Source organism: Gymnoscopelus braueri, assembly GCF_963280865.1.
Source record: "Gymnoscopelus braueri genome assembly, chromosome: 2".
Lineage (NCBI taxonomy): Eukaryota > Metazoa > Chordata > Actinopteri > Myctophiformes > Myctophidae > Gymnoscopelus > Gymnoscopelus braueri.
This window is the reverse complement of record NC_137604.1, coordinates 47,664,544-47,682,021: the sequence shown is the minus strand read 5'-3', so window position 1 is coordinate 47,682,021 and position 17,478 is coordinate 47,664,544. Positions and strand designations below refer to the sequence as shown.

Here is a 17,478-nt window from a genome sequence, read left to right as displayed (position 1 = left end):
TTAAGGGATGCTGTCAGGGCATTAGAAAGAGAATTGTCCCATGTTTGTTCTATAGGTGGATGGTACCAAATCGTTGTTGTCGCTGATTGTAATATACATGCACATACCCCTTTACTGTCAAAGAGATGTTGAACCTCAATAGCTTGTGTAAATGTAAAGCTACCAGGTAAAGCTGGTAGTTTTTTTTTTTTCTATAGACAAACTGTAGCTCTTCTGCTAACTACCAGTGTAAGGTTGTTAGTGGAAGAAAAATGGTGCTCTCAGTGGAAACTTATTTTGATCCTTTTGCCCATTAACCTAATTTCACAATCAATGCCGTTGTTGCTGAAATGGTAGGAAAATGAATTGCCTCTAGAAGTTTTTTATCAAACTCTCATCTTTCTCTATCTCACTCTACTGTATGGATGCAGTTGCGGGATGGGGTGCCAACTGATGATGCATAAACAGTGTGTATGTGCCGTTTGTGATTTTGTAGGTTACTTGGTTCAGTGATATAAGGAATTATTTATTCTGTTTTGGTGATGAGATTATTATGTTGAAATGGCTTTTCAAAGAGGAGGTTTTACTTTTGACAATATTTCTACATAAAGCATGGAAGGGAAGATATTAACACCCAAAGAAATATGTAGCCAACTGTCAGTATTTTCATAATGTGCCAAGCGATTTTCGAGCGATTTTCGTGTTTTTAGTAGTTTTAAAGTTGTCATAAAAGTTTCGATCCATATTTATCGATCGATTCACTGTGTGTTTCTGGAGCAGGAGTCTCTGACTATTGCTCCGGATGCAAAACATTGCATCCGGATGCAAAACATTGCATCCGGAGCTAGTGTCCCCTTCGCTACAGGCCGTTGGAAACACGCGTCTCCTCGTAAAAATGGACAAAAAAAAAAGAACCGATACAGGCGAAAGAAAAAAAACATGGAGTCGACGGGAACGGAATGACGTTGTATCCATTATCTCCGTATCCGTTTGTGCTACAGTTTTACTGCTCCCTTCGGATTCAAGATTAGACCGTGATCTTCTCTAAAATAACAATAATTACAAACGCGCGTCTAACGCGTCGACGGCCAAGTGGACAAACTAGCAATTGACTCGATAACGCGTCGACGTCAGTCAAAGAGTTAATTAACCTTTTCTTTATGTAATAAACTGCCTATTGTATTTGCAATACTAAATTTATGTAATGTTATACAGTCTTGTACTGTCTGCTCAAATGAGGTGAGCCCCCTAGATCCAGGACACAAAGTCCAATCAATCAGTTGAGTATCGCAGATGTGTTGGTGCACATGGAAATGTAGCCAAAGTCTTCTATCATGTCTCAACTTTGGCTAAACTTTAAAGTCACAGAGAGCCACGTAACCTTTCAGCTATGTGTGTTCTTGTTTTACTGACTTGCATCAGACAAGTCAATGAGCTAAAGTTCACAGCAGGGCTGGGAGGGAATGATGTGAGTTCATTTCAGCATGTTTTTACAGTGTCACCATTATCATCACACTCCATCAACTTTACATTTTTCAATATGTATGTGTTATCTACAGTAGACGAAAGATCACCATTTGATAGTGCATGATCATTACTTGGGGTCCAAAATGAAGAAGACCCCCCCCCCACACACACACACTCATCTTGTCGATGGTGTTGAAAGACACGATGTACTCGTCATTGTCAGTACTTCCAAGAGTACTGCTGGCACTGCTGCTGGTGCTAAGGTTACCGGGGAAAAGGCCGCCTGCATGATGGAAATGCGCACACACCCACACACCACACACCACACACCACACACACACACACACACACACACACACACACACACACACACACACACACACACACACACACACACACACACACACACACAACAACACCCCCCCCCCCCCCCCCCCCCAGAACAGGTTTACAGCCAAGTAAGTGTAGCAGTGTTTGTATGCACAAAAGATGTTTTAGCATTGCTGTTAACCACTGCTAAATGGAACCACTAATGCACTGACAGGCAGCCATAGCGGAGTGAGGAGAGAGGCAGTCTGGGAATCGAAAGGAGACCAGTCCTGACATCACTGCCACTAGAGGGCGCTATCCCCCTGGGTCACAGTGTTCTTTTTTGTATTGGATTTTCCATTGGGGAATCTTAGATCGTGTCATATAAGAACTGTGTTCCAGAAATAAACAAATCAGCTGGGCGATTTTACTCATATGGATATGAAGCATCAACTGACGGTAAAAAAATACGAATTTATCCAAAGGGTAAGAAGAAAAAAATAATTCACCTCCAAACACAGACGTTATCAAATGTAACTCGATATCATATACGACACAAAGTCACATACCTGACAAAATTGCTGGGGTGGTTTGGCTGTCATGTTGGATACATCATAAAATCAAGCAGCGCAGGTTTATACAGTATGAGCAGGTGCTCTCAGTCTTTGATTAGACAGCGGTCTCTTATTGAGCTCATCGGTCATTATCCAGAAATAACACACCGCTGAATTCAGCGATTGACCAATCAGAATCAAGCAATCAACCAAGTCGTGTAATAAAACCAATTATCTCTCCTTGGTACAAGCAAGACTTTAGCATGTTGTCTTCAACTGACGCCAACTACAAATCCTCCAATGAAAATTTGATTTTCTTTTTTTTAAATATATTATTATTGCAAGACTTTATGATTAATATCTGGCAGTACTATCATGGAGCCAAGCTCATTTCGGCAGACATTCCTTAGCGACATACTGTAACAGGTAATGGATTCTTATTTTTATAGTTACTGTAGGGTAATAATATAAGCCAATCTATTGTAGAAGTCAAATGGCAAGTTGCACACTGTAGGCTCCCATCAAACACCCAATCAGTAACATCCAAAACAACAATAAATACATTGTTAATACTACTGCAGCACAATGAGTGTAGAAGAAAAAAGATGAGTTTCAGATAATACAAATATATACCATATCATTTACCATGAGAAGATGTGTATGATGTGCGTGTGTTCTGCACTATGTATCAGAAAAATAAGTTTTAGGGAGATTTTCTTTTACTTGTTGGAGTCCTATACTACCTGTTGTTAACAAAGAGGAAATAATGTGAGTTCATGAACATAAAAAAATGGTCCATCATTAACCATCCAATCCAATATTTTATATACAGCACATTTGGCAAGAGCCTTTTCACAAAATGTGCTCTTTGAGTTGGAAAAGTACTTTCCATTTCTACTCAGTCTGTTGCCCCAGGGCAGCATGAAATATGGTCCTGCCTCTGACCAAAAGCCATGGGATGATGCCAAGGCACTGAATCTACAACTCTGTAGTCAACACACACACACACACACACACACACACACACACACACACACACACACACACACACACACACACACACACACACACACACACACACACACACACACACACACTGGACTACATCTACAATAACTGCAGTAACAAAGGCAGTACAGTACAACAGCTGTATGTTGAGATACTGTACTGCATGGTGTATTTATGAATATATACTACAGTATTTATTCATGCATACATACTAGGGTACTTACTACGAGTTGTGGAAAATATCTAATTGTGATTTTTCAGACCAATATTGCGATTGCAAATTTCTTTCTTTTTTTCAATTCTGTTTGCTGTTTACAGTGTAACTACCACATCATTAGATATACTGTCGATATCAATTGATATTTAAAGGACAATACTGGTTTTATTGCATGTTTAGCCCATTGACTACAAGTCATGAATATGTCATATTACTACCGACAATTTTCCAACGCATAGATTGTATTTTTTTTTTTAATATTACCAGATTTCCCCAATATTGTCGCTCAAACACCCAGCTTAGCTCACAGTGAGCTAAACATGCAAAAACGTGGCGTCCTTGTAGTATACTATACATTTATAGGTGAAATTAATATTGTACTTGAATCATGGACCAAATATGATCAGAAAGACTAGAGTACCTTTTTTAGCAGTCAATTTAAGTAGTTCATATTGCGATTTTGATTAATTGTTCATCTCCAAAAAAAAAGAAATACTGTACAGTGTACTGTATATATGTCTCTGACCCCTGAACTCATATCCAGCTGATAAAAGGAAGTCGTATCTGATTTACAGCAAACATCCAGCTTAGTTTTTTTCTTCCAGCTCTGTTATTTTGCCCAAACTCCATTCCTCATTCGTCATCATTTTACCGGACTTCCAGACTCTATTCCCCTGCTGTATGTCAACCTTTGGTCAGATGTCGATGTGCTCATTAGTTGATCTCAAAGATCCTCCATTTATGACTTGGCTCGATTGCACACATTTATTTACTTATTTACACAGTCAGCCTTTCCCTGGCTTACTGTGTCTTAAGTCATCCAATTCGGGAAGACAATTTATGTGGAAATTAAACCAGTAAATGTTCTTGAAAGTTTAATGCCAGTTGTGTGAATACATGTGGCAGCGAGCGACTCAAATCACTGATTGTGTTAATGTCTTGGAAGTCAGCATTTTGCTTGCGCCGAGGCCCTCGCACACGTTGTGGCCATAAAGTGAATCGGATGCTTAAATGTGATGTCTGCTGTGTCCGTTTAGGTGGCGGCCATCAACCCCAGCCACCCGCTTGCCCAGATGCCCCTGCCCCCCTCCATGAAGAACTGTATCCAGCTGGCTGCCTGCGAAGCCAGCGAGCTGCTGCCCATGAACCCTGACCTCCCAGCTGACCTTTTCACCTCCTGTCTCACTACGCCCATCAAAATCGCCCTGCGGTGGTAAAGCTCTCCTCCTTTTTCCTCTCTTTCACTTTTAAAGCCTGCTTTATGACAGCTAGAGAGATAGAACCAAGGACACATGCTGAACAGAAAAAAAGTATTTTGATATGTGTGCGTGGGTGATTTCATACAGCGTTATAGCACTGTTTTTGGAATTCTCAGTAATGCATTCCACGCGTGGAAAGTCCTTGACATTCAGTTCAGCTCTTAACGAGCTTTCTCGATCAAGCAAACCGAAACAGATTTTATTTATGTTCTTTAACCAAGGACAGGTTACAGTATGTTGTGAACTCTATTCACAACTAACTACACAAAAGGGACTATTCATCCCTTTAGAATGTTCTTGATTCCAAAAATATTACACAAATTGCATAACAGGACTTAGACTACAGGACTAGAAATGTTCTAATCACATAAAGGCAAATAAATCACTGCATCTTTAGGCCTTTAGCGGAAGCATATATATATATTTTTGAATTCTAATTTTTATCCCATGATTTTGTAACCCCTATTTTTCACCCAGTGCCAATGCCTAAGCATGTAATCCTGGGCACTACTCTCCCTCTGCCAGCCTGGGGAGAGCCCCGAACTCAGCTCATGCTTCCTTCAACGCATGAGGAGTTAGCTGGCCGCTTCTTATCACCTGACAGGGTGGAGTTTCCCCGGTTGGACGTAGCACGTTGAAGGAACAAGTTATTCCAACCAGTTCCTTTCCCCTCGCGGAAGCATAATTACTGTATATATTTGTCTCACCATTTCAGCCCAGGTTATAGTTCTGCCTAGGCTCTCGGAAAACATAATAATGTACAACATTAGTTGGTAGAGAGAAAGTATACTCTCTTCAGATCCAAGGAAAAACATCCACACCTCTGATACAGTAATATTATGTAAAGATATGCAGGCGAAACGAGTGCATTTGGGAAACATCGTAGGCTTGTGTACTGTAGTCGGTTGTCTTAACGTATGCATGGCAATGCATCATTGAGAACTAATGATGTAGCTGATGCTATACGGAGAGAAGAGGTTTTTTTTTTTGCGTCAGCCAATCCGCTGTGCAGTGCACACTGAGCAGCGAGGGCTTGCGCACGGTGCAAGGTGATTGCATCACCTCTGTTCTTCCGTTAACATAGCACACACACACACACACACACACACACACACACACACACACACACACACACACACACACACACACACACACACAGGGTCAGTCTTTGTGTATATGGATGTGAATTGAGAATTGATGTAAAATCTAATCATGTGGATCTCGGTATCCACATGGGAATGGCATGGCTCCAATTTGGGTCTTGGATTTCATTTGGCCAGCCTATGACTTCAAGTCGTCGTCATTCATGACGTATCTTTGACTTACAATATAAAATTAAAGTTAAATATTTAAAATACTATAAAACGTATGCAAACAAATTAGTGGAGGTACTTCTGTGGCCTACTGGCCGTGTTGAACAAGACATTTTGTTCACCACCACCAAATGTACAGAGCTGAAGTTTGTAAAAGAGTGAGCTGAGAACTTTTTCAAAGGTGACGATTGACGAACCAACCAGATTGTTGTCAACAGTCTCATGCTTCCACTGTCACCGCTGCCAGTTTTTCCTTCATCTTTTTCCCCCCATTGAAGAAAAGGAGCATGTCGGCAAGAGAGGAAAACCCTTGTTTGGTTGATGCACGTGTCTGCCAGTGACTGCCTCATCATACATGCACCGCACAACTCGCTCACAATGCATCAGCATTTTCTAAACTCTACATGGCACCCTGGCTCTCATTACCTGCCGTCACTTTCTTTTGCATTCTAATACTTTGTGAATTCCTGGTTCATGGCCAGAACAATGTTTTAACCCATTAAGACCTGAGGCAGATTCTACAAAATGTCTTCTAAATCCTAACAGTTTTTTTGAAAAGTATGTCAGTGGTTCTCAAACGTTTTCATGTCAAGGACCCCCAAAATGTATATGTATTTGGCCATGGACCCCCATCTCAAAATATTTTGTTCCAGGCACCCCCAGAACAAAGATTTGAGTTACAAATGTTCGCTTGGAAAAAAAAACTATTCAAAGATTTGCACAACTGTTTATGATTTCTCAAAAATAGCAGATATACAAGCTCATAGCGTGGCACTCGGTGCCGCGCCATGAGCTTGTAGATCTGCTATTTTTTTTTTTTTTATATCCCTCGAGTTTGTAACCCTTTTTTCACCCGGTGCCAATTTTCTAAGTGATCCTGGGCACTACACTCCCCCCACCAGCCTAGGGAGGCCAGGGCCGAGCTCATGCCTCCTTCAATGCATGAGAGCCAACTGACCTTCTTGTCACCTGACAGGGGGGAGTTTCCCTGGTTGGACGTAGCGCGTGGAAGGAACACGTTATTCCAACCAGTTCCCTTCCCCTCCATCAGGCGCCCCGGCTGACCAGGGGGAGGCAGTATAGATATAGTATAGATCTGCTATTTTTTAAGAGCCAAAAGTGTAAAATATGGCTTTTTTAGCTCAAATCTACAAATGACACAGATGCGTTCCAGGTCTTAATGGGTTAACCAAGTCTTCAGCTCAACTTCAATCATGTTCATGCTCACAGACCGGCGATCCTTCCAATCCGTGAGAGTGAAGGACATTATGCCTCCAGGCCATACCTTAAAGCCAGTAGGAAATGTCACCCCTGCCTTAAACGATTTCCATTTTTGTTCCCCATCTCAAAAATCCAGCCCTGTTATGACCTTCAGTTTAATGAGGCTGTTGTATTACGCTATTAATATTGTATGTGGATATGAGAATGGATAGGAGACCTGTCATCATTTGAACAATCACAAACGTACTGCGAAAATCCAGTGGAATAATAGTGATAACATTTTCCAGGATCCACTAAGTTGAATATAGAGTATATACTGTGTAGATGGACACAGGCCACCTGGGTGTGATGCTACGGTTGTTACTTTTACAATTTGCAACAACACTTTTGGAGAGCCGTTTCATTTTAACAATCACACATTTACTGCTAAATACCTGGATTGTTGCAAGCTAACAATCCGTAGCATCAAGGTATTGATGGCTTATAGATTTGTTCCTCTTCCTATGGCGCTTGAATCATGGGCTGCTCCAGTCTACGCAGCAACACACAATATCATAGACAATATAACCGATACAGAGAATAGAGAGCGCTTTTATCTGTCACAAACAAAAACTAATCACGTAACCCATTCTTACTTGGATCAGTAATATGGAATATTACTGTTTTGGCAATGGCAATAAGTTACACTACTCGCTACTGAGGAAGGTAATTATATTACAGTTATATATTAACCCATTAACTCTTACCCTGCCAGAGTTTTTTCAGAACAGTCTGTAGCCTCTGCCAGGGTTTTGACCGATTTTGGTACCTTTTCGCATAGCCACAAAATATTTTTCTCAAGTATGATTGATCCCCAGAAAATTCTCACAGATGAGATTCAGGTGTGGTTTCACAAATGTCAACGAGGTCAATTTGACCTTGTTGTCATGTGTTGTTTGATGTTTGAAAATAGCTCAAAACCAGTGGTTTCAAACCAAAAAACATTGTGAATTGTTTGTCCGTTTCAATTTTAAAGGGTAAGACCACTTTGGTAGAGGTTTGGGTTGTGTAGTTACCTTGCTATGATGTAACTCCAAAGGTGGGCAAGAAATCAAAAATAATTGCTCCATTGATTAGAAATTGATAATTCAGAAATATGCTCCTCATTGACTTACATTGTATGGTAAAACAGCTCTCAAAGTCACTCTTTTAGCACATAAATGAACACAAACAAATCTGATTCAGACAATATAGAGCATCACCAAACCCAGTACTGGTTGTTTTTTTAATAAAAATGTCAACTTCCTGTTGATTTTACTATTTGAAGATCTGGATCCGGATCCGCGGATCCAGTCCAGGTTTTCTACTTATTAAAAATGGCAAAATCAACAGGAAGTTGACATTTTTATTTAAAAAAAAAACAGTACTGGGTTTGGTGATGTTCTATATTGTCTGAATCAACTTTGTTTGCGTTTGTTTACGTGCTAAAATAGTGACTTTGAGAGAGCTGTTTTACCATACAATGTAAGTCAATGGGGAGCATATTTTGAATTATCAATTTCTAATCAATGGAGCAATTATTTTTGATTTCTTGCCCACCTTTGGAGTTACATCATGGCAAGGTAACTACACAACCCAAACCTCTACCAAAGTGGTCTTGCCCTTTAACATTGAAGTGGATGGAGCAGCAAATCTTTGGAAATTGTTATCTCCTTATTCGTTTGGAATATCGAAAAGGTGTCGATACTAAATAATTAGAGAATCTTTTTTTTTTTTTTTTTTCATGACGTTTTTAAACGTCTTTGGCAGGCAACAGCTAATTTCTCAAAGACGTTTATAAACGTCTTTGGCAGTTATAGAGTTAAGGCCTGGGACGCATCTGTGTCACTTTTTGATTTGAGCTAAAAAGCATTATTTTACACTTTGGCTATTTAAAAATAGCATATATACAAGCTCATAGTGCGGCACCAAGTGCCGCGCTATGAACTTGTAGATCTGATTTTTTTTTTTTATTTGTGATTTTTTTTGTATATTGTTTTAAAGCAAAAAAAAATAACTCAAATCTTTGCTTCTGGGGGGTCCCTGGAACAAAATATTTTGAGATGGGGGTCCGCGGTCAAATACATATCATTTTGAGGGTCCTTGACATGAAAAAGTTTGAGCACCACTGTTATAGAAACACATTGTTTTTTCAGAATACTGTTGGGATTTAGAAGACATTTTGTAGAATCGGCTTCAGGTCTTAATGGGTTAACAACTCATTACTGGCCAAACACACTGAAGCAGACACACCTGAACACAGCAATTAAGGGACACGGAGGAGTGTATTAAAAAAAATGCGCTCCAAAAAGAAACTAAGAAGCTTTGGGCAGGAATAAAAAGTGTGTGTGTGTGTGGTCTGCAGGAGATTGAAAATCTGCTGAGCTTAGCCATGGAGTAATGAATCCTGTGAACCACTTTACATTTAACCCATTAAGACCTGAGGCCGATTCTTAATTTATTTTTCTAAATCCTAACAGTTTTTTGAAAATAAGTCTAAAAAATGTATTTTCAAGATTTTTGAATAGCCAAAGAAATCTAAAGTGACACAGATGCGTTCCAGGTCTTAATGGGTTAATAAGACATATACAAGTTCAAGTTTGCCCTCCCATATTACTGTGTGTAATCTCGAGATGTGACAATAAAGTTCAAGTTGTACTCTACTTGTCTTGTGTTGCCAGCAGTATTTCAAACTTAAGTTATGGCACTGTATAATGAAGTCTTAGGCTTTTTGTAGGGAAATCTAAAGCCACCAGTATGCAAGTTTCTCGTTTTAAATTTCCCTCTCAAAAGAATCCATTGTAGTGGGCTCGCCCTGTCCTGTCCTGTGGGATAGAGCGAGAAAGCAGAGACACAGATAAAGGAGTTGTGTACCCACTGGGAGGGACGTTAATAACACAGCGTACTGTTGTTGCAGAAAAACGTACCTTATCTGCCAAACTTTGCCTCGTGTCTAAATCAGTCTGGCTTCAAGCTGGCTTCTTTGCATCCTTCAACCTGTTATGCATCTATCTATCTATCTCTCATTCTCTCCTTTCCTTCTTTTTCTGGTCCCGTTACTTTTATGCATCTATCAATCTTTAGTACCCTCTTGTGCTAAATAAGAACTGTCTAATTCTTAATACCATGCAGCCGCAAAAGTTAGATATGCAGAGAAAACCGGGGCATGGTCAGGGGGTGTTTCTGACATGTGATGGCTTTCCTTGGCCTTGAAACCTTAAATGAAATCCAATGAGGGAGGGGACGCTTTGGTTTACATAAGAAGGGAGGGGGGGGGGGGGGGGGGTAAAGAGATAGTGACAGGCAAGAGAAGGTGCATGCATGGCATGCCTTCTGTGGTTCAGCCGAGCAGAAAATCATTACTGATGGAGCACCCGCTTCAGGGGCTTTCCCCATCGCGGTGCTAGACAGGGGATGCTCAGGGGTGGGTGTGTGGAAATGGAGGCAAGTGGAGGAGATGGGGAAGGTAGAGAGTGAGAGAGAGTAATGAAAGAGAGAGAGGGAGAAAGATGAAGTATAAAGAAATAAAAGCCCAGAATGCTTATTAGATTGCTAAAGAGCCAAACGTGAAGAATGGAATAATGGAGGAGGAGGAGAACATATCATCAACATTAGTGGAGAATTGTACATCTACCACCTCCTCTATTTCCTTGAACTGGCAGACAGATGTGTCTTGATGATGCAGGGCTAAGACTTGGCAAGCGGTCGCTTCTGTCACTCATTATTGAACCACTGCTGTCGGCTCTTCCAATGCCAATCCTGCCGTTTAGGTACTGCTGTATATTATGTACTGTATGTGACCGACAGTATCTTCATGCCATTGACTCTTTCATCGCAAACTCCTGCATGTGTGCATGTGCGTATAGATGAGGACATATGTTTTTTTCTGTATTGTTTGTTCTGTACTGTATATGTGTGCACATTCCTCATTCTTGCCATTTTAATTGCCCATTTAACTGTTAGGATGGCTCATAAACCCCTTGAAAGTAGCCCCTTGAAAATGTAGTACTGTACTTTCTAAATCATACAGTACGTACGGCACAGATACATTCATAATGATCAAGTATCCGTGAGAGCCCACATAATAAAATCATATTATCCTTTTAGTCTTTTGTGCCCCTGCATACACACACACACACACACACACACACACACACACACACACACACACACACACACACACACACACACACACACACACACACACACACACACACACACACACACACACACACACACACACACACACACACTGTCGCCTCATTAAATTGAAGAACAAGCGCAGCTCATCCTCTACCCTCATGTCTCGTACCTGGTATTTGGTTAAAAGAAGAGAATCAACACATTGTTCTCTCGCTCCAGAGTGTCTACTTAACCCATTAAGACCTGGAACGCATCTCTGTCACTTTTTGATTTGAGCTAAAAAAGCATTATTAGCTTGTGAGCTTGTAGATCTGCTATTTTTCAAAAATAGCACTCGGTGCCGCGCTATGAGCATGTAGATCTGCTATTTTTGAAAACCAAAGAAATCTAAAAATGACATAGTCTTTCCCGGTCTTAATGGTTTAATGAATGAAATGCAAATGAGGCGTGGAAATCCTGCCACACACACCGTACCTGTCGTCTCCCTTTCTCCTCCGTGATGTGGGGCGAACTACAGAGGGGGAGGGTATTACGCAACACCGCTCCCACGTTAGCCGACTCTTTAGTGTCTAGAGATAAGCATTAGGTAAGGTAGAAAGGAAGGGGTTTATCTCAGGATACTTTTGTTGAATAGTTGAATGCGCTCCTAAGAGCCGCAGGTTAAGGATAATACAGGGTTTCCATTGAAGGTGACTCTTATTAACCCATTAAAACTGGGAAAGCATCTGTGTCCTTTTAGATTTTAGCGTTGGCTATTCAAAAATAGCAGATATACAAGCTCACAGCGCGTCACTTCGTGCCGCGCTGTGAGCTTGTACATCTGCTATTTTTTACCATTTTTGGAAAAAATCTTTAGATCTTTAGAAGGCATTTGTAGAATTGGCCTCGGGTCTTAATGGGTTAAAGTAGAACATCTCTCGGTTTAATAGTTCATGTGTTATTCTTATTTTTATCCCTATTTTGTCTCACTCGTTAAGTATGTCTTTGCCACGCTGCGGCGCTGTGAGCTTGTAGGTAGGTATTTTGGAAACATTTTGGAAAATTCTCGCCTGTAATGTCCAAAATAAGGATGCCGCGTTGAAAGGGTAGTCTGTGTGTTTCACTCTCTGAGTTTTATAAATATTTAACCAATGAAAAGTACTAACAAGAGCTTGTGACTAAATAATGTTGCAACATGTTTTGTAAGTTTTTTTCTTTTTATGTATTTCTTTGCCATGGAAAATACATGCATTTGAGGACTAAAAAGGTTGACTAAAGGAGGTGAAACCAGTGGTAGCGATGCGTGGGGGCACTTACTATGTTGAGGAACATGCATGCTGTAACAGCATCCATCTTCATGATAGACATTTTTGAATGGCCAAGAAAATGTATTAGGTTGAGCCTATATGTAATAGTCCATTTAGAACCAAGAAGAAATTTGCCAATCATTATGGTTAGCCAGTGAGCCCCCCCCCCCCCCCCCCCAAATTGAAAGTGCAACAGACAGACGGTACTGGAGAGAGAACCCAACAAAGATGGGAGGAAAGCTGCTCTCCTCCCTCTGTTCACAAATCCACCGAGAGGTGCCTCAATCTGTGGCTGGATACACTCTAAAAAGGTTTAAATTCTCTTTTTCTCCCCGTCTCTCTCTCTTTGTCTCTTTGTGAGCCATTCAGTGGTCTTCTATTCTCTGTCCAACAGTCCCTGGTGTGTCTTGCCCTTCAGTTTACTCGGCATACAATAACTTAATCCTCTTCTTCTCTCTTATTATTGCCCTTCCTCTCTGACCTGGCCTTCCCCTTTCTTGAATCCATGTCAAAAGTTCGTACTTCTTGTGAGCTTTTAAAAACCATCATTCTCTCTCGGTTTCAATAACTATCTGTCGCTCCCCCCTCTGTATCTCTACCTCTCCTGTCTTCTCCTCTGCCGTATTTCTCCGGTTCTCTCAGCACCTCCCTATCTCGTTCTCTACCTTGCTATGGTGGAATCGATCTGTCCCTGCGTAGGGGGGGTTGAGTGGGAACTCACTCGAGCTGATGCAGTCTTCTGCTCTGATCTTTGTTCTGTTTATTCCAACCTGTCTGTCTAGACCTGTAATTAATAATAAACATTGTTTATGTCTAGGTTTGTGTCGTGCAGAAACCGCTGATAGAAATGGCAGAAAAAAGTTGTGTTATTTGCTACTGTAAGTGCTATACAGGTTGCACATGATTTCTCCTCTGCATTTACGACAACTTTCCAATTCCTCGATTCCAGGCCGCCCCTGGAACCAGAGTATTCTAAAATAATAATGTCATTAAATCATAAACATTTAAGTTAAAGGACGACTTAACCCATTTTCAATCCATCTTCATATAATTGGTCATAACTAATGCTCATGATAAAATGGTAAACATTGTTTCTACTCTGTCTGTGTCTCAGAGGAGGGCTGTGGACACTGACATCATCGTTTCAAACAAGAACAATGTCTTTTCAGAACAAGAAAATACCTTTTTTATTTAGATTTTTATTAACTCGAGAACAATGGCTTCTATTATAGCATGCTACTTCTCCAGGAATATAAAGCCTGCAGTTTCTTATTAGCTTGGATTCCCCATTGATGACGTCACTGGTAGGCGGGTTTCTGAAATGTCCACAGCCTTCCTCCTCTGAGTGAGACAGACAAAGTAGACAAAAATGGTGCCATATTATAATGAGCATTAGTGAGGACCATTTATATGAAGATAGGTTGAATTTTTTTTTTTAAAGGAGTAGTTCACCCAAAAAATGGGTGGCTGCTCAGTAGGAGACTCTGCCGGTCATCAAATTATTGGCTTAGGAATGCGACAAAAACAAAAAAAACTCCATGAATTCAAGGCTTCATGGGGTGTGTAATAGATAGAAAATACGATTTAACGGGTAAACTACTCCTTTAACTGATAACAAAATGAATCATAACTAGGAAATGAGTTGCAACTAGGTTTAGGGAGAAGTTCCCAAGGTGCATCACATGGCGTTTTACAAGGCGTGAGACTATCGGCATAGTGACTGTGTGGACTTTCAGAACAACCTGTGCACACAGTGAGCTCTCTAACGCTCTGTCTACCTGTCTCTGTCTGATAATGTACTGTTCTGTTCCTCAACAGAACATTATGTTATTCTGGGTGCCATATGAAATGTCAATACGCAAGAAGAACAGGCAGGGACTTCATATACTTGTAATACCATATGGCAGTGCCGAAGTTGTTTTACATCCATTGACCAGAGTGGCCAAAATTTCCCCAAAAACTCATCAGTGACTTTCACTATTTTCAAAGTGATTTAAAAAATCTTCTATACATTGTTTATTTACTTGTCCAGATGTCTGATATAGCAGAAAACTACTGACCACAGGTGACATTTACCAGCACATGTCTGGTAGTTTATGTTAATTTCCCACCATGCCCATTTTTCTGGGGTTACTGAAGGCCTGTTGGCTTATCTCAAAGGTCAGGTGGACTGAATTAATGAATGTATGGAGTTTGGGAGGTAATATTTCGTTGACCTCATCAGTTCTGATATATGAATATATTAACTCTTTGACTGCCAGATTATTGTCATAATGTACTCACCCAGTGCCAAGCGACTTTCGTGTTTATAGTGGTTTTCAAGTGGTCATAAAAAGTTTAGATCCATATTGATCGATCGATTCACTGTGTGTACAGCCAGAGATCGTCCCTGACTGCTGGTTTGTCGAAAAACATTCCACACGGAGCTTGTGTCCCCTTCGCTACAGGCCGTTGGAAACACATGTTTCGGCGGAACTAAAAAAAAGAAAACAACAGCGGAGTTATAGGGAAAAGAAAAAAAACTACAAACATGGAGTCGACGGGAACGGAAATGGCGTTATATCCATTATTTCCGTATCCGTTTGTGCCACAGTTTTACTGCTCCCTTCGGATTCAAGATCAGAACGTGACCGTCTATAAAACAACATTAAGTAAAAACTCGGGATTTCTCGTTCTGGCACTGAGGGCATTCAGAAAAAACTCGGTATACCTCGTGGCTTGGCACTGAGAGAGTTAAGTCTGATTGTCATGTCATGTTGTACAATGGACTACTTGTGTTTTTGCTTTCTTTAGTGTCTGAGGTTTGACAGACCCACACGTAAACAGAAACCTGCTTACTGTACAAAACCACACACCACATACATGCTTGCATATCACACACACTTGTTTTTTTTTGTCCTGGTGAGCGTGAGTTCTACTGAACCCAGAGCAGTGCTGTAGCATGCCTGTCTCCACCCGTCAGAGTTAAAGGGGAATTTTGAGCCATGATGTTATGACATCTTAGCTTATCTTGGCGCACGTTTTAAGCTGTGGCGGACCCGGGATGGAGTTAAGAAATGTTTCTACTGTACCATTCATCCTAAGATATCAGAACATAATAGAAAAGGTAAGAAAACCGTGGTCCAAAATTCCCCTTTAACCATGCAACAGTAAACAATAACATTGCAACACACATTTAAGAAATATGACCGACTGATTCTTCATAGACCCGGCCCTCTTTGTTTCCCATTCATTGGCAGTCTAAATGCATTCGTCTTCAGTTCAGGCTTGGAATAGTTCCATGTCTGAACTGAAAGATATTCCAAGCCTGAACCGAAGACGAATGCCTTTAGACTGCCAATGAATAGTAGCTATGTATGAGTTAGAAGAACCTAAATAGTCCAAGGACATGTTGCTTAGCAGCCCGAGACTTTTCAAACTGCATTTATCTGTATCTTTTTTTTTCCTTTTTCTTTTTTTCAGTTCATTTTGTGTTCCCCCTTCATCAAAGGGTTATATTGTAGGCAGGTGTGTTTGTTTTGCTTTTATTAATGCCATTCCACAACTTTGTGTGTGTGTGTTTCTCCAGGTTTTGTATGCAGAAGAGTGCCAAGCTGGTACCAGGTGTGACACTAGACCTCATTGAAAAGTAAGTGCTTCTCCATAGCGCTCTGTACTTGTTCCTCTTTGTGTTTCCATTTTTCTCTGGTTGGAGTGCTCCCTCAGATAGTAATTACTCTCTCTCAATCTCTCTCGCTCTCTCTTTCTCTCTCTCTCCCCCTCTCTCCATCTCTCTCTCTCTCACCCAGTTCACCCTCTGTTGTTTTCAATCCTCTAGGCATAATGCTCTCTCCCTTTTGACTCTCCCCACACAGCCTGTGTAGCAGTAGAATGTGGCAGATTTAACGCCGTACTTTTCTTCAATAAAAGCTCTTATTTCTTCTCGGCTGTGCCGGCCGCCACTGAGTACAGAACATCTCTTGCTCTTAGGCACACAGTCACAGATTGATATTTGTACTCAATATCGATGTCATGGGCTAAAGTTTTTAGCTGTTTCTCAGAACATTTGGAGGCGGCTTTTCTCGTTCTTTTATTGTCTTGCATTACGGAGGTACTCTAAGTGAAACGATTTACATAAAACACGTCTGCTGATCACACTCGGAATTGCAACTAACTAAGTTCAGATGTGATTATTACAGTTCAGCACCAGGAGAGAAAAAAAAGGCATCAGTCTGAAAGTAGTTTGCGGTGTCGAGAGTTTAGAAATGGAATAGTTTTACATATTACATATTATGTTTCAGCAAGGCTTTTTTTAAATGACTTTTATTCCTATGCCCATTATTAATAGTCTAAAGCTGCGCTCTCCTGTGTCTCACAGAGAGGCACTTGTGTGCATGTGCACACACACACACACACACACACACACACGCACTCTATCTTATATTTGGAAGTTGAGAACACAGCAGTGTCCTCCTCAAGAGGTTAATTAGTGTTTGGCTGAAGGCTTGTGCCACTCTGAATGTGCTCAGTCTACTGTAGTGTGCGTGTTGCATAGTGTGACTTGGTCTGTTTTTTACAAGGAGGGGCTCATCACTGCGTCACTGTGGGACCAGTGACGCAAGCAGATGAACATTTCATGTGTCCTCTCTTTGGTCTGCAGCCTCTCTTATCTCTCGCTACTGTACATTTGCAAGTTCTAGGATTCTGTCCAGAGTTTACTTACAG

The 17,478-nt window shown here is 40.8% G+C and overlaps 1 protein-coding gene across 2 annotated transcripts in view; it reads left to right on the top strand.

The window, feature by feature from the left end:
• rptor (regulatory associated protein of MTOR, complex 1) overlaps positions 1-17,478 on the top strand; it is a 199,116-nt gene that overhangs the window by 75,950 nt on the left and 105,688 nt on the right. For both annotated transcript variants that reach the window (XM_080417271.1, XM_080417270.1), the window contains exons 7-8: positions 4,572-4,747; positions 16,343-16,402. In XM_080417271.1, coding sequence (XP_080273397.1) covers positions 4,572-4,747; positions 16,343-16,402 — 236 coding nt within the window. The remainder of the gene's footprint in view (positions 1-4,571; positions 4,748-16,342; positions 16,403-17,478) is intronic.